Here is a 25,305-nt window from a genome sequence, read left to right as displayed (position 1 = left end):
TCTTATTCAATGTCCCGATGATTATTCTCCAGGGTTGCACACAGCAGTGTCCTGGAGATTGATCTTCAATTCCTGGAGACTCCAGGCCAATCCTGGAAAGTTGGCAAACCCTAAACTGGGAGTTGGTCAATATTTAGTCACCAACCGGTTTCAATGAAACAGACCCTCTGGTGATGCATCTCATGGCTGTTTGCGGGAGCTTGCTGTGCACAATTTGGCTGTTGCGTTTCCTACTTTGCACACTGCGCTTCACTGGCTGGAGAGCACTTGGGATATCCAGAGGTTTTTTATTTATTCTTCCATGGGATGTGGGCGTCGCTGGCAAGGCCAGCATTTGTTGCCCGTCCCTAATTGCCTACGAGAACTGAGTGGCCTCGCTCGGCCATTCCGGAGGGCAGTTAAGAGTCAACCACATTGCTGTGGGTCTGGAGTCACATGTAGGTCAGACGGGGTAAGGACGGCAGATTTCCTTCTCTAATGGGCATTAGTGAACCAGACAGGGTCTTACAACAATCGATGGTAGTTTCATGGTCACCGTTACTGAGACTAGCTTTATAATTCCAGATTTATTAACTGAATTTAATTATTTTTTTAAATTCATTCATGGGATGTGGGCTTCGCTGGCTGGGCCAGCATTTATCGCCCATCCCTAGTTGCCCCATGAGGAGGTGGCGGTGAGCTGCCTCCTTGAACCGCTGCAAATTCCACCAGCTGCGGGGGTGGGATTTGGACCCATGACCCCAGAGCATCAGGCGGACGACTAGCCCAGTGACAGTGCCAGTCACCCCACCATGTCATTCCGCCCCCCGCCCCACCCCCGTATATGTAAATCTTTGGTGCCCAGGAGGGAAAGGGCTTACCTTTGACTTGAATTGCCATGACGGCCGATTTGGTGTTGAAGTCGAAGTCGAAGACAGTGCACCGGTACTCTCCTTCATCCCTCTTCGTCACCGCCGGCAACGTGTGCTGGGCCAGGACGCCGAGCTGCTTCCCCTGAGATGGAGATCCAACAGTCAGTACAGTACTGGCAGCACATCACTGAACAGTGTGTGTGTGTGTGGGAGGAGGAGGTGGGAGGATAAGGTTAACCTAACTCTCCCAGCGGGAACAGAGCGAAATGGGCTTGAGTGTAAGTGTCAAATCAGAGGGGTGGTGGTGGTGGGGGCAGGGGGGGAGGGGATGTGCGGGGTGGGTCGGTGGGGGGGGGGTAGGGGAGGGGCGGGCGTTATGAAAAAAGCATGTGACCTGGGCCCGAACCCAAACACGCCCCCAATCCTGCAGGGTCCCGGGCGGCTTAAGTTAAAAGTAAGACCGCACCCATCACTGCCCCCACACTGTTCACCTAGTTGGGGAGGGGGTCATGGAGGGGATTCAGAATCAATCAGCTAACTCCAGCCAGGGCAGCGTGGGTTCAGTTCAGATGTCCGTTTTACACCCTGCCCAATTTGACACTCTGTTTGACAGAGAGTAAGCTCCAGCGGCTGATGTTGGGGTGTAAGACCGGTGTACACCGTGTTCCCATTGGCCGGGATCAAATTCAATCAGGCCTTTGGTACTTGAGTCAAAAAACCTACCGGATTCTCATCGAACCTACAAGCAAACCAAGGGTTAATCTGGCGGATTGACACCACCCAGAAGCTAAAAACCAGTTGGGACCAGTACTCTTATTTCCCAGTTTTACTGGTGTTCCATTCTAGGGTATACAAGACCAGTTGGGACCAGTACTCTTATATCCCAGTTTTACTGGTGTTCCATTCTAGGGTATACAAGACCAGTTGGGACCAGTACTCTTATTTCCCAGTTTTTACTCCTTTTTTTCATTCTGGGCAGTACGAGAAAATTACCAGTGACCCCACCACCTACGCTACAAAACCAACAGTTGAGCAACAGGTTACTGCCGCCTCACAGATGACCTGCTGTTGAAATAGTAATCCTGTGATTTCGAAAGGAAATTGGTTGGGCACTTGCGGAAGATAAACTTTCAGAGCCACGGGGATAGAGCTAGTGGGGCAGTGGTGGTGGTGGGGGGATGTGGCTGGATTGTCCTGTAGAGACCTGGTAAGGACTCGATGGGCTGAATGGTCTCCTCCTGTACTGTAAAGACTCTACCGTTCTGTGACTCCACAGGTGTGCGGGCATTGGGTACATGCGGTTGCCTGAGGAGCCAGTGGTGTCGCCTGTGGGATTGTAATGGAGCCGCTTTTAGTCAGATTCTCCCTAAATGTATCCTGCCAGCACTGAGGGAGCAGTTAGCTTGCTTCGTTACCCAAAAAACAAGAATTCTGCCCAGACCCTTGAAGAAAAATTGATCGGTTTCATTTGGCAGTGCTCAATATTGCCTGGCCGTTGGAGATCATTCAAAAAAAGCATTCCAGATATTGCAAGTACTTCAACTCTAATTAAACACAAAAGCAACAGTCCAACAGGAGGTTACTTTCCAAACATTTGCGAAAAGTTAAATTCCTGGAGTTTAAAATGGCGAGGTGGGCGATGATGTGCAAGAATCAGATTTAGATGTTCAGCATCATGTTGCAAAACTTACATCTTTCTCCCAGATATATTCTGCTGGTGAAGGGTTGGTGTCGGCCATACAGCTCAGGGTGACAGTGTCACCTTCTCTGATCACGTGGTTGGACGGGTCCACTTCTATCCTCACATGTTCTATTGGATCTGTACGCAGGAAAGGGGAAGACAAGTATTGCTTAGGCATCTGGAGAAAGACAGGTTTGCATTTGCATAGCGCCTTTTGGGACCTCAGGACGCCCCAAAGCCAAATGAAGTACTTTTTGAAGCACTGTCACTCTTATAACGTCGCATCAATTTACGCACAGGAAGGTCCCCGCAAACAACGACGTGATAATAGCCAGGCTGCCTGTTTTTTTTTAAAGGGATATTCATTGAGGGATGAATGTTGGCCAGCACGCCAGGGAGAACTACCCTGAAATAATGACCGTGGGGTCTTTTAGATCCTTCTGGATCTTATTCCCCACCACCCCCCCACCCCGCCTGGGAGGGTAGGCAGATCCCCTGGTTTAACGCCTCATCCGAAAGATGGCACCTCTGACGGTTCAGCGCTCCCCTCAGTGCGGCACTGGGAATGCCAGCCTGGGTTTTGCACTCAAGTCTCGGGAGCGGGACTTGAACCCAGGGCCCTTCTGGCTCATAAGTTGACAGGGCAGGGCTTCGGTTCAGTGTCTCATGCAGAAGATGATGCTGTCGCAGGTGCTTTAGTTGCCATCTTTGCTTGCAAGGGCTGTGGCACCATTTCAGAAGCAGTCCACTGGCTGTAAAGCACTTGGGGAATATACTGAGGCAGTGACAAGAGCTGCAAATTCTTCCTTTTTATTGAGAAATCCAAGCCCATCATGTTGAGGGTGGCAGAAGTGGGAGAGAGAGAGAGAGAGAGAGAGAGAGAATGAGGCCAGTGAACTGGTGGTAATAGGGCAATGGGGTTTAATAAGGTGGGGATATTAAACAACGAAGGGATTTACATCGAATTCCATCGAATCGTCAACACAGATATAGACCGTTCAGCCCAACTGGTGTCCAAGCTCCACGTGAACCTCCTCCCAACCCGTTTCATATCTCCCTGCCATCATATCCTTCCATTCCTTTGTCCCTCAGGTATTTAACAGGATTCCCCTTAAACACATCCATGCATATTCTTTTCAATGGGGAAGAAATCGGAACCCTCCTGCGTGTGAGGGACACGTGGTCTTGTGGCTCTCGCCCCCATCCAATCTAACAAGACCAGAGGTGAATCCGTTCACCAGTCCGGAACCATGTTTCCTGAATTGCCACGTGGAGACTGAGCACTGAAGTAACGCACCCTTCAACATGTGGCACTCCTCGTTTGCCTGATGTGGTGTGAATTATCGGTCTTTCAGCGTATCTCCAAATCAGCTCAGACGCTTTTTATTTTAAAGCGTTTTACTTTTGGCAGCAAATTGACCCATCTTAAATCTGTTAGCGAAATCCCAGTCTTCGGACAAGGTCAGATCTCAGACTCGTTTACTTTGAGTTAATGCGACACCGCCATCAGTTGGTTAGAAAGGAGTACTGCAGGGAAGGGATTGCCTGTCAATATAAAGGTCACACAAGGCTGATACGCAACACAAGGTTGCAGGCCCATCCATTCTGAAATGCCTATGTTAACAGCACCCAGCTGTTTGTTAAATGGTCCCAGCAGTCTACTACCTCGGCCACTCGACACAATGCCCAAACCGCGTGTCGATCACTCTGTGCGAAGATATTTCCCCAGCCTGGAGATGGTGAGGAACTGAAGCCGCAGGAACGAAGAATGAATTCGATTAGGAGACCATCAATGAGTCTTGATTTCAGTGCACTGAATGTACAGAGTGGAAGAGGGATGGTCTGCAGCAGTGATCTTCACTATTTTTCACGCAAGGGCTACTTTAGCAACAAACCTGCAATGTGAGGGCTGCGTCGACTGCTATAATAGAGGCCACTGCCTGATTCACACGTGCTTGCGATGACACAGAGGAAGAAAGGACGTTCATCAAAAAGCAGGATATGTTGTTCTTTCTGGGGGAATGCAGGTTTGAAGCAGGTTTGGCTTGGCCCCGCCTCGGTGCCAGGGTGAGGGATTTACCTGCAGAATGTGCTTCTCTCTCCCTGTGAGCTGGTTGTGCCCTCCTGTACATCACATCCCACTGTGATGGTGACTGCCCCTTGAACACTTCGAGTGGCCCAGCTGCATCGCAATCCCAGGTGGCACCTCCTCGGGTGGAGGATGCTGTCAGGATCACCACACTCCTGAAGGAGGGGACCCATTTCCTAGATACAAACAGGTCTCCCACAAACACACACTCACTCTCTGTCTCCCATAAACACACACACTCTCTGTCTCCCATAAACACACACTAACTCTCTGTCACAAACACACACTGACTCCCTGTCTCCCATAAACACACACTGACTCCCTGTCTCCCATAAACACACACTAATTCTCTGTCACAAACACACACTGACTCCCTGTCTCCCATAAACACACACTGACTCCCTGTCTCCCATAAACACACACTAACTCTCTGTCACAAACACACACTGACTCCCTGTCTCCCATAAACACACACTGACTCCCTGTCTCCCATAAACACACACTAACTCTCTGTCACAAACACACACTGACTCCCTGTCTCCCATAAACACACACTAACTCTCTGTCACAAACACACACTCACTCTCTGTCACAAACACACACTGACTCCGTCTCCCACAAACACATACTCACTCCCTGTCTCCCATAAACACACACTCACTCTCTGTCACAAACACACACTGACTCCCTGTCTCCCATAAACACACACACTCTCTGTCTCCCATAAACACACACTAACTCTCTGTCACAAACACACACTGACTCCCTGTCTCCCATAAACACACACTAACTCTCTGTCACAAACACACACTCACTCTCTGTCACAAACACACACTGACTCCATCTCCCACAAACACACACTCACTCCCTGTCTCCCATAAACACACACTAACTCTCTGTCACAAACACACACTGACTCCCTGTCTCCCATAAACACACACTAACTCTCTGTCACAAACACACACTCACTCTCTGTCACAAACACACACTGACTCCGTCTCCCATAAACACACACTAACTCTCTGTCACAAACACACACTGACTCCCTGTCTCCCATAAACACACACTAACTCTCTGTCACAAACACACACTGACTCCCTGTCTCCCATAAACACACACTAACTCTCTGTCACAAACACACACTAACTCTCTGTCACAAACACACACTGACTCCCTGTCTCCCATAAACACACACTAACTCTCTGTCACAAACACACACTGACTCCCTGTCTCCCATAAACACACACTAACTCTCTGTCACAAACGCACACTCACTCTCTGTCACAAACACACACTCACTCTCTGTCTCCCATAAACACACACTAACTCTCTGTCACAAACACACACTGACTCCCTGTCTCCCATAAACACACACTAACTCTCTGTCACAAACACACACTCACTCTCTGTCACAAACACACACTGACTCCGTCTCCCACAAACACACACTCACTCCCTGTCTCCCATAAACACACACTAACTCTCTGTCACAAACACACACTGACTCCCTGTCTCCCATAAACACACACTAACTCTCTGTCACAAACACACACTCACTCTCTGTCACAAACACACACTGACTCCGTCTCCCACAAACACACACTCACTCCCTGTCTCCCATAAACACACACTCACTCTCTGTCACAAACACACACTGACTCCGTCTCCCACAAACACACACTCACTCCCTGTCTCCCATAAACACACACTAACTCTCTGTCACAAACACACACTGACTCCCTGTCTCCCATAAACACACACTAACTCTCTGTCACAAACACACACTGACTCCCTGTCTCCCATAAACACACACTAACTCTCTGTCACAAACACACACTAACTCTCTGTCACAAACACACACTGACTCCCTGTCTCCCATAAACACACACTAACTCTCTGTCACAAACACACCCTGACTCCCTGTCTCCCATAAACACACACTAACTCTCTGTCACAAACACACACTCACTCTCTGTCACAAACACACACTCACTCTCTGTCTCCCATAAACACACTCACTCTCTGTCTCCCATAAACACACACTAACTCTCTGTCACAAACACACACTGACTCCCTGTCTCCCATAAACACACACTAACTCTCTGTCACAAACACACACTCACTCTCTGTCACAAACACACACTGACTCCGTCTCCCACAAACACACACTCACTCCCTGTCTCCCATAAACACACACTAACTCTCTGTCACAAACACACACTGACTCCCTGTCTCCCATAAACACACACTAACTCTCTGTCACAAACACACACTCACTCTCTGTCACAAACACACACTGACTCCGTCTCCCACAAACACACACTCACTCCCTGTCTCCCATAAACACACACTCACTCTCTGTCACAAACACACACTGACTCCGTCTCCCACAAACACACACTCACTCCCTGTCTCCCATAAACACACACTAACTCTCTGTCACAAACACACACTGACTCCCTGTCTCCCATAAACACACACTAACTCTCTGTCACAAACACACACTCACTCTCTGTCACAAACACACACTGACTCCGTCTCCCATAAACACACACTAACTCTCTGTCACAAACACACACTGACTCCCTGTCTCCCATAAACACACACTAACTCTCTGTCACAAACACACACTGACTCCCTGTCTCCCATAAACACACACTAACTCTCTGTCACAAACACACACTAACTCTCTGTCACAAACACACACTGACTCCCTGTCTCCCATAAACACACACTAACTCTCTGTCACAAACACACACTGACTCCCTGTCTCCCATAAACACACACTAACTCTCTGTCACAAACACACACTCACTCTCTGTTACAAACACACACTCACTCTCTGTCTCCCATAAACACACTCACTCTCTGTCTCCCATAAACACACACTAACTCTCTGTCACAAACACACACTGACTCCCTGTCTCCCATAAACACACACTAACTCTCTGTCACAAACACACACTCACTCTCTGTCACAAACACACACTGACTCCGTCTCCCACAAACACACACTCACTCCCTGTCTCCCATAAACACACACTAACTCTCTGTCACAAACACACACTGACTCCCTGTCTCCCATAAACACACACTAACTCTCTGTCACAAACACACACTCACTCCCTGTCACAAACACACACTGACTCCGTCTCCCACAAACACACACTCACTCCCTGTCTCCCATAAACACACACTAACTCTCTGTCACAAACACACACTCACTCTCTGTCACAAACACACACTGACTCTGTCTCCCACAAACACACACTCACTCTCTGTCTCCCACACACACTCACTCTCTGTCTCCCACAAATACACACTCACTGTCTGTCACAAACACACACTCACTGTCTCCCACACATGCTCACTCTCTGTCACAAACACACCCTCACTCTCTGTCTCCCACATACACTCACTCTCTGTCTGTCTCCCACAAATACACACTCACTGTCTGTCACAAACACACACTCACTCTCTGTTGCCCACAAACACACACTCACTCTCTGTTGCCCACAAACACATACTCACTGTCTGTCTCCCAAAAACAGATATTCACTCTCTGTCACACTCACATACACACACACATACGCTCACTCTCTCACTCCCACACATACACTCACACACTCACTCTCTGTCACACTCACACTCTGTCACACACACACACTCACTCTGTCACAGGCACACACATACACACAGTCTCTCAGTCCTACACACAAATGCACACTCACTCACTCTCCTCATTCTCTCTCACTCCCATACACACACGCTGACTCACTCACTTTCCTCTCTCTCACTCCCACACACATACACATTCACCCTCTCACTCCCACACACTCACTCACTCCCTCACTCCCATACACATACACACACACTCTCACTCACTCTCACTCACATACACACACTCACTCAGCAGTCACCCTCTTCCTCTCTCCCCCACACTCCAAGACCTAGGGCTCCGCTCCACAGCAGCTCACTCCCAGACCTCGCAGCCAGTCTCTCCTTCCCGAGGCCCCGGACCTTGCAGCCATCTTCTCCTCCACGGGACCCCAGCACTCTGCTCTGCCGCGCTCTGCTGTCCGGGCCCTGGTTGGAGGTGCCAGAGCGCACTACACCAATGGTCGGGGAGCCACACTTAATGCCTTTGGGAGCCGCCACTGGCGGAAGAACCCTGGTATATGTGAAAATTTAGAGGAATAAATGGGTGGGGGGCCTGAGGAGTAGTGATGGTAGAAATATTGAAAGGGTGAAACCAGGTATGAGACCCCCAAGAAATCAGCCTCCACCCGTTTTTAAAAAAAATCTTTATATTTCACTTCGTTTATTCAACATTCTGTGTTTAATATCTAATTGGTCGCAAATATTCCCTCTGTTAGCTTTTTCTCTTAAGTCAATTCACAACCAAACACCCTATAGAGGCAACGGATCAATCAACAACCAAACACCCTATAGAGGCAATGGATCAATCAACAACCAAACACCCTATAGAGGCAATGGACCAATCAACAACCAAACACCCTATAGAGGCAATGGACCAATCAACAACCAAACACCCTATAGAGACAATGGACCATCGACAACCAAACACCCTATAGAGACAATGGACCATCGACAACCAAACACCTCGTAGAGACAATGGACCAATCAACAACCAAACACCTCGTAGAGGCAATGGACCAATCAACAACCAAACACCCCCATAGAGACAATGGACCAATCAACAACCAAACACCCCCATAGAGACAATGGACCAATCAATAACCAAACATCTTGACAGATGGGCCAGTCTGCTCAGGAGTGGGAAAATACCTGCTCTGAAACCATCTTGCCGCTCCCTTATGCTACTTCAAACCATACACAGTGTCTCCTGTTCCTTCTTGTGTTTTAGGTAAATACAATGCATGATCACCTTGCCCCCCGCCCCCCACACTTCCCACCACTACTCAAGGCAGGTGCACTGTTAGGAGTGTGTGGAAGGACAGTCACCTGTTAGACAACATTGTCCAATGGCATGTGGGGGGAGGGGAGGCGGAGGGGAGGGGTAGAGGGGGAGGGGTAGGGGGGGAGGGAGGGGGTGTGGCAAGTAGGGGGTGGGGCAAGTAGGGGGTGTGAGAGGGGGAAGTAGGGGGGAGAGGGGGAAGTGGGGGGGGAGAGGGGGAAGTGGGGGGGGGAGAGGGGGAAGTGGGGGGGAGAGGGGGAAGTTGGGGGGAGAGGGGGAAGTGGGGGAAGTTGGGGGGAGAGGGGGAAGTTGGAGGGGAAGAGGGAGAAGTGGGTGGGGAGAGGGAGAAGTGGGTGGGGAGAGGGGGAAGTGGGTGGGGAGAGGGGGAAGTGGTGGGGGAGAGGGTGAAGTGGAGGGGGGAGAGGGTGAAGTGGGCGGGGAGAGGGGGAAGTGGTGGGGGAGAGGGGGAAGTTGGGGGGAGAGGGCGAAGTGGAGGGGGAGAGGGCAAAGTGGAGGGGGAGAGGGCGAAGTGGGCGGGGAGAGGGGGAAGTTGGGGGAGAGGGGGAAGTGGTGGGGGAGAGGGGGAAGTTGGGGGGGAGAGGGGGAAGTGGAGGGGGGAGAGGGTGAAGTGGAGGGGGGAGAGAGCGAAGTGGAGGGGGGACATTGAGGGGGGAGAGGGGGAAGTGGGGGGGAGAGGGGGAAGTGGGGAGGAGAGGGGGAAGTTGTGGGGGGGGAAGGGGAAGTGTGGGGGAGAGGGGAAAGTAGGGGGGGAGAGGGGGAAGTGGGGGTGAGAGGGGGAAGTTGTGGGGGGGGAGAGGGGGAAGTGGGAGGGGTGTTGTACAGAATAATCTCCCCACATACAGGAGCTGCATTCAAGTCTTCACAAAGAGTTAAAAGTCAATACTTACAATACACATCTATCTTCATGGGTTTGGAGGTCTGCGTGTCACTCCCCTCTTGGAAAGGATAAACCACTTCACAAAAGAACTTGGCATCCATGTCATTTTTGCTTAGTGTATAATATAACGTTGACTCTATTGTGTAAAGCCTGGTGTTCTGGTTCTTCATGATGTGCACTTTTACCCGTGTCTCTGGAAATATAGAGGTGCAAACAGTTAAAAAAACCAGGAAAGTATAAAGAAGCCACCAGTGAAAAGCAGAAAGAGCTGGGATATCTTTGTGTCATGAAAAGCACAGTCAATTCTCAAACATAAACTTAAACCAGACTGTTTATCGACCAGGCGCTGATTCCGTAATCCATAGAGAAATAGTTCATTCTTCATTTTGTACAGTCTGGATTAAGTTTAAGAACATAAGAAATAGGAGCAGGAGTAAACCATATGGCTGGCAGAACCTGCTCTGCCATTAAATATGGCCATGATTTTCTGCTTCAACTCCACTCCCAAAAACCATTGACTCCCTGAGAAACCAAAGATCTGTCTATCCCGGCATTAAGTATATTCAACAATGCACAATCTACAACCCTCTGGGGTAGAGAATTCCAAAGATTTACAACCCTTTTAAGTGAAGAAATCCCTCCTCATCTCAGTCCTAAATGATTGACCCCGTATCCTGAGACTGTGCCCCCGTGTTCTAGATTCCCCAGTCAGGGGAAACAACCTCTCAGTGTCCACCCTGTCAAACTCCTTTAGAATCTTGTATGTTTCACTGAGATCACCTCTCGTTCTTCTAACTTCATTTTACACAGTTTATATCATAAGACAACCTTCTCATCCCAGGCACCAATCTGGTGAATCTTCACTGTACTCCCTTCAATTCAAGTATATCCTTCCTTAAATATGAAGATCAAAACTGCGTACAGTACTGCAGGTGTGGTCTCACTAAATCCCTGTAGAATTGTAGCAAGACCTCCTTATTCTTGTACTCCAATTCCCTTGCAATTAAGGCCAACATGCCATTCACTGTCCTACTTCTTTCCTGTCCCTGCATGGTTAACTTTCTGTGTTACTTGTACAAGTACACCCAATTCCCTCTGAACATCCACATTTAGAAGTTTCATGCCTTTTTAAAAAATTCTTCCCTTTTATTCATACTACCAAAGTGAATAATCTCACAATTCCCCACATTATACTCCATCTGCTAACTTCTTGCCCATTCACTTAATCTGTCTATGTCACTTTGCAGCCTCTTCATCTCATATGTTTCTTCATCTAAGTCATTAATATAAATCATAACTAGCTGAACAGCAATGTTCTTTCTGGCACTCCACTAGTCACAGCTGCCAACTTGAAACTGTCCCATTTATCCCTACTCTCTGCTTCCAATCCATTAACCAATCTTCCATTGATGCTAACATATTACCCCCAACTCCATGAGCCCTTATCTTTGTGTATTAGCCTTTTGTGTAGCATCTTATTGAATGTCATTTAGAAAATCAAGTATCCTACATCTACTGGTTCCCCCTTATCTACCCTACTAGTTACTTACTCAAAAAAACTCCAATAAATTTGTCAAACAGGATTTCCCTTTCAAGAAACCATGTTGACTCTGTCTGACTGCATTATGATTTTTGAAGTACATTTTAAGACTTCCTTAATATAGATTCTAAAACACTTTTCTGAAGAATGATGTCAGGCTAACTAACCTGTTGCTCCCTAATATCTGTCTTCCTCCTTTCTTGAATAGTGTGCACTATATACAGCAATTGTAATATCCATATAACAGAAACTGATGGAATGCCACTGAATATAGAGCTAGTTTACATTTTAGACTCAGCAACACTCTTCACAATATACAGATGCCTTAGCCTCGAGTATACCCTGTAGGCTACTGATTTGGGGCAATTTGTAAAATAATGCTTTGTGAGGTGGAAACAGATGACAGCTCAGTTTTAAATTCTGTATAGTGTTAGTGCTGCAGTATTCAAGAAACTACCTCAGCTTTACATTCCAGAGAACGTCAGTGACAATGCAATTTAGTACTTAGGCCAACTTTATATTCTGTGTTGTGTTAGTGAGTTCTCCATTCTATAATCTAGACCAGCTCTATATTCTGTAGTCTGTTACTGAGCTCTTCATTCTATAATCTAGACCAGTTCTATATTCTGTGTTGTGTTAGTGAGTTCTCCATTCTATAATCTAGACCAGCTCTATATTCTGTGTTGTGTTAGTGAGTTCTCCATTCTATAATCTAGACCAGCTCTATATTCTGTAGTGTGTTAGTGAGTTCTCCATTCTATAATCTAGACCAGCTCTATATTCTGCCGTGAGCTCTTCATTCTATAATCTAGACCAGCTCTATATTCTGCCGTGAGCTCTTCATTCTATAATCTAGAACAGCTCTATATTCTGTAGTCTGTTACTGAGCTTTCAATCAGTCATGTCGACCAGCTGTATATCCTGTAGTGTGTTATTCAGATCGACATTCTATAATCCAGACCAGCTCTTTATTCTGTAGTGTGTTAGTAAATTCTTCATTCTATAATCTAGGCCAACTCTATATTCTGTCAACGGTTATTGAGTTCTTCATTCTAGAATCTAGACCAGCTCTATATTCTGTAGTGTGTTAGTGAGTTCTTCATTCTATAATCTAGACAAGCCCTATATTCTGTAGTGATTTCTTCATTCTATAATCTAGACCAACTCTTTAATCTATAAAGGGTTATTGAGCTCTTCATTCTATAATCTAGACTAGTTCTATATTCTGTAGTGTGATAGTGAGCTCTTCATTCTATAATCTGTAACAGCTCTATATTTTGTAGTCTGTTAGTGAGATCTTCATTCTATATCTAGACCAGTTCTATATTCTGTACAAAAACAGAATTACCTGGAAAAACTCAGCAGGTCTGGCAGCATCAGTGGAGAAGAAAAGAGTTGACCTTTCAAGTCCACATGACCCTTCAACAGAACTGAGTTCTGAATCTGAGTTCTGTTGAAGGGTCATGTGGACTCGAAACGTCAACTCTTTTCTTCTCCACCGATGCTGCCAGACCTGCTGAGTTTTTCCAAGTAATTCTGTTTTTGTTTTGGATTTCCAGCATCTGCAGTAGTTTTTTGTTTTTATCTCTATATTCTGTAGCCTGTTAGTGAGTTCTTCATTCTATAATCTAGACCAGCTCTATATTCTGTAGTCTGTTAGTGAGATCTTCATTCTATAATCTAGACTCTATAATCTAGACCAGCTCAATATTCTGTACTGTGTTAGTGAGTTCTTCATTCTATAATATAGACCAGCTCTACATTCTGTATTGCGCTAGTGAGTTCTTCACTCTATAATCTAGACCAGCTCTGTACTGTGTTAGTGAGTTCTTCATTCTGACATCTAGATCAATTCTATATTCTGTAGTGTGTTAGTGAGTTCTTCATTCTATAATCTAGACCAGTTCTATATTCTGTAGAGGGTTATTGAGCTCTTCATTCTATAATCTAGACAAACTCTATATTTCGTAGTGTGTAAGTGAGTTCTTCATTTTATAATCTAGACCATCTCTATATCCTGTCATGTGTTAGTAAATTCTTCATTCTGTAATCTATACCAGCTCTACATTCTTCAGTGTGACAGTGAGCTCTTCATTCTATAATCTAGACCAGCTGTAGTGTGTTAGTGAATTCTTCAGGTATTTAAACAGGAAAAGAGTAGGTTAAGTTGGTCCTCTAGAGATTGAGAATGGGAAGTTAATAGTAGATAATAAGGAAATGGTGGACTAATTGAAAAAATATTTTGCTTCTGTCTTCACTATAGAGGATTAAAAAAAAATCCACGGATAGCTCTAAATCGGGAGGTGGAGGGGAGAGAGGAACTTGTTGAAATTACAATCACCAGTGAAGCAGATCTGAGAAAACTGATGGAGCTGTGGGCTGACAAATCTCCGGGTCCAAATGGACTTCACCCTAGTGTCTTAACAGAGGTGGCTAATGAGGTAGTAGATGCATTGGTGTTAATTTTCCAAATTTTCCTAGATTCTGGAAAGGTTCCATCAGACCGGAAAGTAGCAAATATCACCCCCCTTTTCAAGAAGGACGGGAGGCAGTAAACAGGAAACTATAGGCCAGTTAGCCTGATGTCTGTCATGGGGAAGGTGTTAGAATCGATCATTAAGGAGATTATAGCTGGACACTTTGAAGTTCTTTGAAGGAGTAACATGTACTGTGGATAGAGGGGAGCCTGTAGACGTGCTGTACTTGGATTTCCAGAAGGCAGTTGATAAGGTGCCACATCAAGGTTATTGCATAAAATTAAAGTCCATGGTGGAGGGTGTAACATATTAGCCTGGATAGAAGATTGGCTGGCTGGCAGAAAACAGTATGCATAAATGGGTCCTTGTCTGATTGGCAGGATGTGACTAGTGGAGTCCCACAGGGGTCTCAACTTGTTAAGATTTACACCAATGACTTAGGTGAGAGGAGACTAGGCATGGTAGTTAAATTTGCAGATGACACAAAGTTAGGTAGGAAAGTATGTTGTGAAGAAGACATAAAGAGTTTGCAGATAGATACAGATAGGTTGAGTAAGTGGGCAAAAATCTGGCAGATGGAGAGAAAGTGTGAAGTTGTCCGCTTTGGCAGGAAGGATAAAATTGCAGAGTTTTACTTAAATGGAGAACGACCGCAGAATTTCGAGGTGCAGAGGGATCTAGGTGTCCTCGTGCATGAGTCACTAAAAGTTAGCGTGCAGGTACAGCGAGAGAGCCAGTAGAATGCTATCCTTTGTTACAAGAGGAATTGAACGTAAAAGTAAGGATGTTATGCTTCAGTTATACAGGGCATTGGTGAAACCACATATCAAACACTGTGTGCAGTTTCGGTCTCCTTATTTAAGGAAGGATGTAAATGAATTGGAGGCAGTTCAGAGAAGGTTTACTGTATTGATACATGGCATGAGTAGTTTGTCGCATGAGGACAGGTTGGACAGGCTGGGCTTGTTTCCACTGGAGTTGAGAAGAGTGAGGGGTGACTTGATTGAAATATATAAGATCCTGAACGGTCTTGACAAGGTGGACGTGAGAAAGGTGTTTCCTCTTGTGGGTGAGTCCAAAACTAGGGGGCACCGTTTTAACATTAGATGCCCCCCTTATAAGACAAAAATGAAGAGAAATATTTTCTCTGTGAGGGTTGTGCGACTTTGGAATTTCCTGCCCCAGAAGGCAGTGGAAGCAGGGTCACTGAATATTTTTAAGGTGAAGGTAGATTTTACTGAGTGTGGTATCAAGGAGCCCTAGCAAAACTGGAGTCAATGGGAATCAGGGGAAAACTCTCCACTGGCTGGTGTCATACCGAGCACAAAGGAGGATGGTTGCGGTTGTTGAAGGTCAATCATCTCAACTCCAGGACATCACTGCAAGAGTTCATCAGGGTAGTGTCCTCGGCCCAACCATCTTCAGCTGCTTCATCAATGACCTTCCTTCCATCATAAGCTCTGAAGTGGGGATGTTCCCTGATGATTGCACAATGTTCAGCACCATCCATGGTTTCTCAGATATTGAAGCAGTCCATCTCTAAATGCAGCTAAACCTGGACAATATCCAGGCTTGGGCTGACAAGTGGCAAGTAACATTCGTGCCACACAAGTGCCAGGCAATGACCATCTCCAACAAGACAGGATCCAACCATTGCCCCTTGATGTTCCATGGCATTACCAACACTGAATCCCCCACTATCAACATCCTGGGGGTTACCATTGACCAGAAACTGAATTGGACTAACCATATAAATACTATGGCTACAAGAGCAGGTCAGAGGCTAGGGATCCTGTGATGAGTAACTCACCTCCTGACTCCCCAAAGCCTGTCCACCATCTACAAGGCACAAGTCAGGGGTGTGATGGAATACTTTCCACTTGCCTGGATGAGTGCAGCTCCCACAACACTCAAAAAGCTTGACACCATCCAGGACAAAGCAGCCCACTTGATTGGCACCACATCCACAAACATTCACTCCCTCCACCACCGATGCACAGTAGCAGCAGTGTGCACCATCTACAAGATGCACAGCAGAAATTCACCAAGCCTCCTTAGACAGCACCTTCCAAACCCATGACCACTACCATCTAGAAGGACAGTGGCAGCAGATACATGGGAACACCACCACCTGGAATTCCCCCTCCAAATCACTCACCATCCTGACTTGGAAATATATCGCCGTTCCTTCACTGTCACTGGGTCAAAATCCTAGAACTCCCTCCCTAACGGCACTGTGGATGTACCTACACCTCATGGACTGCAGCAGCTCAAAGAGGCAGCTCACCACCACCTTCTCAAGGGCAACTAGAGATGGACAATAAATGCTGGCCCAGCCAGCAAAGCCCACATCCCATCAATGAATAAAAAAAAGTAGGTAGATTCTTGTTAGGCAAAGGAATCAAAGGGTATCGGGGGCAGATGGGAATTTGGAATTTAAAACACAAACAGATCGGCCATGATCTCATTGATTGGTGGAGCAGGCTCGAGGGGCCAAATGGCCTGCTTCTGCTGCTATTTTGAACGTGCGTATGAAACCGAACTCCCAGTCACCTGTCATTTTAATTCTCCACCCTTGCTCTCACGCTGACCTTTCTGTCCTTGGCCCATTGAAGTGTTACAATGAAGCTCAACACAAGCTCGAGAAACAGCACCTCATCTTTCGATGAGGCGCTTTACAGTGTTCCCTACTCAACACTGAGTTCACCAATTTCAGATCATAACCTCTGCCTCCATTTTCTTCCCCCCTTTCTTTGTGGGTTTTGGTTTTACTCTCTTGTCTCTCTCTCTCTCTCGATCTCTCTATTTGCATCTGAACAGCAGCTAGTCATCGGCTTGTGGCTGTACCTACACCACACAGTGCAAGAGGCAGTTCACCACCACCTTCTCAAGGGCAATTCGGTGATGGGCAACAAATACTGGCCATGCCAGCGATGCCCATTAAAGAATTGAAACGTTGACTTTGTTTCTCTCTCTGCATTTGCTGCCACTCCTGCTGAGTACTTCCAGCATTTTCCATTTTCATTTCAGATTTCCAGCATCTGCAGAATTTTGCTTTTGGGCGGGGATGGGGCCACCCTGGAACATGGGCTCAACAGGCTGGTTACAGCACACAAGAATGGTCATTCGGCCCGTCGCGTCTGTGCTGGCGGGAGCAACTCAGCTGCCAGGTCCCACTCCTGCCTCGTCCCCATAGCCCTGCAAATATCCCCACTTCAGCGGAGATCTTCAGCTGCAGTGGGCAGCGTCCCTGCTTCTGAGGCAGAGGCCGGGATTTTCCGGCCATGTCGTGTGGGAACCGCATCCCCCTCCCCCCCACCCTGCATCCCCCTCCCCCCCCGACACCGCATCCCCCTCCCCCCCACCCCGCACCCCCTCGCCCCTACCCCGCACCCCACTCCCCTCCCCCTCACCCCACTCCCCCCCCCGCAACCCCTTCCCCTCTCCCACACCCCCCGCTCCCCCCGGCAACCCCCTCCCCTCTCCCACACCCCAATGGCGGGCAGCAGGAGCAGGGGGGTGACCCTGGTCAGCCACGCTCGATGCAGAGCGGCACCTCTCAAGCTAGCTTCTGGCTTCAATCCAGCCGCCTATTCCGGGAAAAACAAATCACGGAAAACAGGCCTAAGCATGTGCTTTGTCTGCCTTGTGTGCCTCTGGAGGGGAGAAGTCCTCCAAGGATGGGTGTGATTGCACTGGAGGGAGTGCAGAGGAGATTCACCTGGGATGAAACATTTAAGTTATTAAGAGAAGTTGGACAGACTTGGGATGTTTTCGTTAGAGCAGAGAAGACTGAGGGGCGACCTGATCGAGGTGTACAAGATTATGAGGGGCATGGACAGGGTAGATAGGGAGCAGTTGTTCCCCTTGGTTGAAAGGTCAGTCACAAGGGGACATAAGTTCAAGGTGAAGGGCAGGAGGTTTAGTGGAGGTTGTGAGGAAAAACTTTTTTACCCAGATGGTGGTGATGGTCTGGAATGCGCTGCCTGGGAGGGTGGTGGAGGCGGGTTGCCTCACATCCTTTAAAAAGTACCTGGATGAGCACTTGGCACATCACAACATTCAAGGCTATGGGCCAAGTGCTGGTAAATGGGATTAGGTAGGTAGGTCAGGTTTTTCTCACGCGTCGGTGCAGACTCGATGGGCCGAAGGGCCTCTTCTGCACTGTGATTCTGTGATACTGTGAAGTCTAATTATCCAATTCCCTTTTGAAAGCCACAACTGAATCTGCCTCCACCACACACACACTCTCAGTCGGTTCACTCATTGACCATGGCTGTAGGGTATGATTCGATGAGGATGACTATGTCAGGCTGCTGTGTGACTCGTCTGTGGAACAGTTCTCCCAATTTTAACCAGGAGGGCTTTGCACGGATCACCAGGCTGTGACTTGGATGTGTCCAAATTCAATGGCTAGTAATACAACTACCACCGGATTCCTAGTTGAATTAAGGGATAACTGATACATTGGGTTGGTACCCGGTGGTAATCATATTAATCACTAACTTTCGGCATTCAATGTTTAAATTATGCAGACTCAAATCAAAGGGATTTGGGTTACCTGATACTGCAATCCCACAAGTAAATTCTAACCAACATTCCCCATATAGTTCAGGGATGGTGTGACCCGCTATTGGAAACATAATACACAAGCCATACTACAGCATGAATTGGTTTACTTTTCTTAAACGTACCCTCTGTTTGCCTGCCTACCCTAGGGTATTGTATGGTGGTTATGTTTCTAACCACCCAGAAGCAGGAACAAAATATACAGGAGGACGTGAGTTGTCAGTTTGAGAATTTAAAAAAGTAATAATCTGGAATGAAGATCTGAGATCAGTATCAGTGTTGTTGAATTGTTGTTAAAAACCCAGCTGGTTTGCTCTTGTCCTTTATTCAGGGGGTGGGGCCAACTGAGCGGCTCTCTCAACGAGCTGTCACATGCACGATGTGCTGAATGGCCTCCTTCTCCGCTGCTTCATTCTGCAATTCTCGTTTGCCATCCTTACCCAGTCTGGCCTGTATGTGACTCCGCTCCCGGTCTGATGTGGCTGACTCTTTCCTGCCCTCTGAAGTGGCCTTTGTGGTCAGCGTTCCCTCTAATTTTCCTTTGAGGTTCGCCCGCCCTGTGTGTTGCACTGCACGCAGTCTCCTCTAAGGCTGCTGCACGGCCGCACAAACTGTGGAAGAGGGAACACGGCCAAAGCCAGGGCCCTCGCTTGTGGCAAACGGACACGCAAAGAGTGTCAGCGCTGTGGGAGCATGGTTCCTGAAGAACCCACCCTGCCAGCCGTTCCTCAGGCCAACCCCAGGTAGCTGCCAGCCTTGCCAATGATGCCCACGTGCCCCAGAATGAATTAAACATAAAGAGGCTGGGCCTTGCCAGGGTGCGGTTCTGTGAGCAACAGCCTTGACAGCCAGGATCCCGCTGGCTGATCCATCATGACAGGGAGAGAGGGCACGCTTAAAAACCCCGAGCACCCGCCATCTCGTTCACGGTGCTCACTTTGCAATTAGCAGGCGGACTCATTCCTCACTCGCACCCGCACCCTGCCTCCCTCCTGTGGCCCAGGAATACTTAGGCCAAACGTAACACACTCGCCGTACAATCCCTCAGTTGATTTACCACCAGCCTTGCTGGTAACGCTCCGTCCTGTCTGTTGACCCCCCTATAGCTCATTGAAAGCTCTGCCGCTGCCCTTATCTTAACTCGCGCTTAACTCCCGTTCATACCTCACCCCCTGTGCTCGCTGCCTCCCAATCCACCAATGCCTCCAATTTAAAATTCTCATCCTGGTGTTCAAATCGCCCCATGGCCTCACCCCCCCCACCCCCTCCCCCTCCCGGTCTCCTCTGTCACCTCCTCCAACCCCCATTACCCTCCAAGAGGTCTGCGCTTCCCCAGTTCTAGCCTCTTGAGAAGGCCCAGTCCTAATCGCCATGCCTTCAGCTGCCTGGGCTCCACATTCTGGAATTCCCTCCCTAAACCTCCCAGCAGATTTTTTTTTAAAATATCCTCTCGTGGAACGCGATCCAAGGCCAGCCTTTTATGCACACTTCGAGAAGATGGTGGTGAGCTACGATTGACGATAGTTTAACGGCGCCATTACTGAGGCCACCTTTTATTTCGAGGTTTATTAAATGTTGTTTAAATTCCACCAGCTGCCATGGTACGATTTAAACCTAGGTACCCAGAGCCTTAATCTGGGCCTCTGGATTACTAGTCCAGTGACATTACCATCCCTCTAGGACTTAACTTTTTAACCTTGCCCCAGTATTTCCTTAAACAGCTTGCTGTCAAGGGTTAAATAAAAACTGAAAATGCTGGAAATACTCAGTAGGTTCCTGATGAAAGGTCACTGACCTGGAACATTAACTCTGTAATTAGGGGGAAGCCGCTTAGGATGGAGATGAGGAGAAATTTTCTCACTCAGAGGGTGGTGAATCTTTGGAATTCTGTACCCCAGAGGGCCGTGGAAGTTCAATTATTGAGTATGTTTAGGGTGGAGATTGACAGATTTTAAAATATCATTGGTGTAAAGGGATATGGGGATAGTGTGGGGGAAAAATGCATTGAAATGGACGATGAGCCACAATCATATAGAATGGCAGAGCAGGCTTAACGGGCTGAATGGCCTTCTCCTGTCTCTATGTTCCCCTCTCCACAGAGAGCTGCCTTGACGAGTGTTTCCAGAACTTTCTGCTTTCCTTTCAGGTTCCCAGCACCCTCAGGTTTTTGCTTTGGCAGCACTGTCAAACGTTGTTTGATTACACTCTTGTGTGAAGCAGACCTCCTTGGCCATCACTGTCTGTGGGAGCTTGCTGTGCCCAAATCGGCTGCCACATTTCCTACATTGCAGCTGTGCCTATACTTCCAAGAGTTGGCTGGAGAGCGCTTTAAGAGTACTTCCTGAGGTCATGAAAGGTGCTGTACAAATTTCTCATGAAAAATGCAACATAAATGCAAGTTGTTACACTCTGGCCTGGGCTCATACTGTCGCGGTATCTAAGGTGCATTCCTTAAATCCAGTCAAGCAGAATCAGGCACTGGCGCTCCCTTTGAACTGGAACCTACAAACATTAAGGATGCAGAGATAAAGCTTGTACAGGAAGATAACACTTGTATTGATATGGAATACGCAGATAGTGAGTCATTGCAGAATTCCTCTTACGTGGGTGTGAAGCAGGTACACACAACACACTCCAGAGATAACAGGCCTGCTCTTGCATTGCAACCAGATATAATTACTGGGAACAAAAACAGAATTACCTGGAAAAACTCAGCAGGTCTGGCAGCTTCTCCGCCGATGCTGCCAGACCTGCTGAGTTTTTCCAGGTAATTCTGTTTTTGTTTTGGATTTCCAGCATCCGCAGTAGTTTTTAGCTTTTTGTTTTTATAATTACTGGGCAATTGAAACCGAGTACGCGATGGCAGCACCTTGATCTCCCTCGGCCCATCTGCCATTGAACTGTCATTACTTGGCCGGAAGTGTATTGGAGAGTTTACGACGCAAGTCCAAGGAAATCCAGGGGGCTGGTGTCGGCCGCAGTGTGAACCCTCCCTGCTGGGTGCCCTCTCCTCCTTGTGCCCAAGCCATCCAACCACCACATGAACATCTGCCCCGGTGAACATCGTTAGGCTACTGTGCCATGAGTGGCATCACAACGTTGCCAACCTGGTTGAAATCAACAGGCCCGTGTGGGTGAGGGGGTTGGGGGGCGGTGGTCACTCAATGACAATTAGCAGCCTCTTAGAGCATAAGAAATAGGAGCAGGAGTTGGTCACTCGGCCACTCAAGCTTAATCCACCCTCCAATAAGATCATGGCTGATCCTTTATCCCAACTCCACTTTCCTGCCCAATCCCCAAATCTCTTCATTCACTTCCTTAGTGTCCAAAAACCTATCAATCTCAGCCTTGAACATCCTCAACAACATCCCTCATCCATCAGGGGTGGAGAATTGCAACAATCCACAGTCCTCTGAGTGAAGAAATTTCTCTTCATCTTAGCCCTGAACGGCCCACACCCCATCGTCAGACTATGATCCATCATTCGAAGACTCTCCAGCGGGCTCTCTGCATCCAAGCTGTGAAGCCCTCTTGGTATTCCCATCACCCGGCTTTGAGGGGAATCGCAGTAACTCAGCTACCACCGTGAGGACGCAGTGGTTGGGTTACCGGACCAAGAATATGAGCTCAAATCCCACCCGCGGCGACTTGGGAATTGAGTTTAAGGCAAAACAATTCTGGAAGTGAACAGGTTTAAGCAACAAAGTAGAGGAGGAAAGAGAGGTGGAGAGCTGTAGAGAGGGAATTCTAGAGCTTGAGGAGGGGGTCACCAAAGGCGGAGCGTTTAAAATCAGGGGTGCTCGAGACGCCAGATTCGGAGGAGCGCAGATACCTCGGAGGTTTTGGGGCTGGAGAAGGTTGCAGAGGTAGGGAGGGGCGAGGCCTTGAAGGGATTTGAAAGGGGAAGGTAGCATTGGGTCAGCAAGTTTCTCACCATTTCCATTATGAAGTAGCACTTTGCCATTCTTATACCAGGTAATGTTACCAACGGGATAGCCGTCCTTCGCGATACACTTTCCAATCTGCCAGAAAGAAAGACACAACATTGAAGGCAACCTCAGTAACAAGGAGAAAGGATGCTCTTTGGGTTCACTTTGGGCTCATTAAGTGAAGGTCGTTGGCCAAAGGGAATGGAGAACTTTCATTCAACATGGCGTGGACGCAAAATCAGTGGGGTTGGATCGATTTGTTGCCCATCTCTGATTGCCCTTGAAGGTGGTGGTGAGCTGCTTCCTTGAACCACTGCAGTCCAGGGAGGGAGTTCCAGGATTTTGACCCAGTGACAGTGAAGGAACGACAGTATATTTCCAAGTCAGGATGGTGTGTGACTTGGAGGGGAATGTGCAGGTGGTGGTGTTCCCATCCGTCTGCTGCTCTTGCCCTTCTAAGTAGTCGAGGTCATGGATTTGAAAGGCGCTGTTGAAGGAGCCTCGGTGAGTTGCTACAGGGCATCTTGTTTGTAACGCACACTGCGCCGTGGTAGAGGGAGCAGATGTTTGACTTTAAGGGAAAGTACAACAGGTGTTCAATCCATTACTGCCCAATTTTCCTCCTCACCGAGTTGAACTGTATCCCTCCTCCATAGGCCTCCTGGGTCTGGCAATAGGAGGGAATGGTTGGCTGCAGTAAGCGACCAGGGTTGTCCGCCAGTGACCTTGGCTCCTGACCTCCGCCCTGGCATGTTGTGTCATGGCGAGGTCAAGCCATTTGCATTCAGTTGGCAAGTGCATGCACCACTATGGGAGCCACAGTAGTCAAACTACTCATTGAGCAGTCAGTGCCTCTGGCCCAAGGTAACATGCCTGGGATGTCAATCTTCATTAATTAGTCTACAATAGATCCAGAGGAGATAAGGAAAACCCAAGTGGTGAAGAGCTTTGGTCCAAAGTCATCTGTTGCACCCAAGCATTGCTATACTTACCATATGTCATATCTCAAACCACTCATATATTATACCCCAAAATGTTACCTTCCCTGAAAGAGATCGCCCTAATTTACTTTTGAATGAAACACCAACTTCGAGGACTGTCTTCCCCAGGGAGCCTGTCTCCACCCTCCTGAAGTTCCTTCCCTCCTCCAAAAAGATGCTCCCACCCGTCTGACATGACAGCAGAACAGGTGGGTTTGATTGCAAACATCAGCCTACGCTAGGCCAGGAATTCTCAAACCCAACAGACTGTAGTTCACCAGGGCAAACAGAATCCCAAAGCAGCCAGTCTGAAAATATCATTACCTCAGAATGTGTTCCAGCGGTAAATGTCGGGTAACTTTCTATAAACTCCGGTTTGGCAGGCGGCTCTGCAAATGAACATAATCATGTCAGCTCTCAGCAGCACAAGGTCTGTCACAGTTACCCACAGCACTTCCACAACTTTCCAATATGTTATAGATAACAGAACATTATAGCAGGTGTTATTTATATCTATCTATCTATCTACCTATCCATCTTTCTTTCATTCCAACACTCTATCAGTTGGTCAACTTATCCATCAATTAATAATTTTATCTAATGCTCTGCCTGTTTCTCTGTCTGTCTATTTATATATCTGTTTATCTGTCTATCTATCTATCTATCTATCTAGCTAACTATCTATCTATCTGTTATCCATCTGTCTGTCTATTCATTCCATCAATCAAACAATCAATCGATCCAACCATCATTATATTGAATGTTCTGTTTCTTTTGTCCATCTAGCTATCTATCTGTTGTATGCTGGGTAGTCTAGCTTCAGAATGATTACTGAGACGCTGGTATGTTCAAACAACAGCTGGTTTATTTTATACAACTGAACTAAGTACAGCAATCCATGACTAGGTGTCACACAGCTGAAGCCATGAACATTCTCCTCGCCTCTCCTAGTCACATGTTCTCTTACATCATCATCATCATGGGAGGTCCAACACATTACCCCTTCCAAACCCTAATGCTACACTATCTATCATGGTACCTATGAAGGCCAAAGGAAACCTTAAAGGATCAGTGATAAGCTATTGAATGGTCGAAAATGTTGCAGCTGGAATTCAGTGCAGAAAGTGTAAAGTGATATATCATTATTTATATAAAAGTAGCAATTATACTCTGAATGGCAGAATGGTGAGTGATATGGAAAAAGCGTGGAACTTGGAGGTTCAGGTTCATGGCACATTAGAAGCTGCTCCTCAAGTGGATAAGGATATAGAAAAATCTAATCTAATATAGGCAAGGGTTGTAGAATATAAAAGTGGAGATATGATCGCTATTTCATCAGTGTAAAAGCTTGA

The 25,305-nt window shown here is 47.4% G+C and overlaps 1 protein-coding gene across 1 annotated transcript in view; it reads right to left on the bottom strand.

Moving 5' to 3' along the window:
* LOC144695335 (CD166 antigen-like) overlaps window positions 1-25,305 on the bottom strand; it is a 53,153-nt gene that overhangs the window by 11,244 nt on the left and 16,604 nt on the right. The window contains exons 4-8 of the mRNA XM_078566235.1: window positions 24,278-24,342; window positions 22,979-23,066; window positions 10,469-10,651; window positions 2,543-2,670; window positions 861-993 (exon numbers count right to left, since the gene is read on the bottom strand). Of these exons, the coding sequence (XP_078422361.1) occupies window positions 861-993; window positions 2,543-2,670; window positions 10,469-10,651; window positions 22,979-23,066; window positions 24,278-24,342 (597 nt within the window). The remainder of the gene's footprint in view (window positions 1-860; window positions 994-2,542; window positions 2,671-10,468; window positions 10,652-22,978; window positions 23,067-24,277; window positions 24,343-25,305) is intronic.

Source organism: Cetorhinus maximus, chromosome 21 (genome assembly GCF_964194155.1).
Source record: "Cetorhinus maximus chromosome 21, sCetMax3.hap1.1, whole genome shotgun sequence".
Taxonomy (NCBI): Eukaryota; Metazoa; Chordata; class Chondrichthyes; order Lamniformes; family Cetorhinidae; genus Cetorhinus; species Cetorhinus maximus.
Note: the sequence above shows the minus strand (reverse complement) of the source record. Positions and strands in the feature narration are given on the sequence as shown.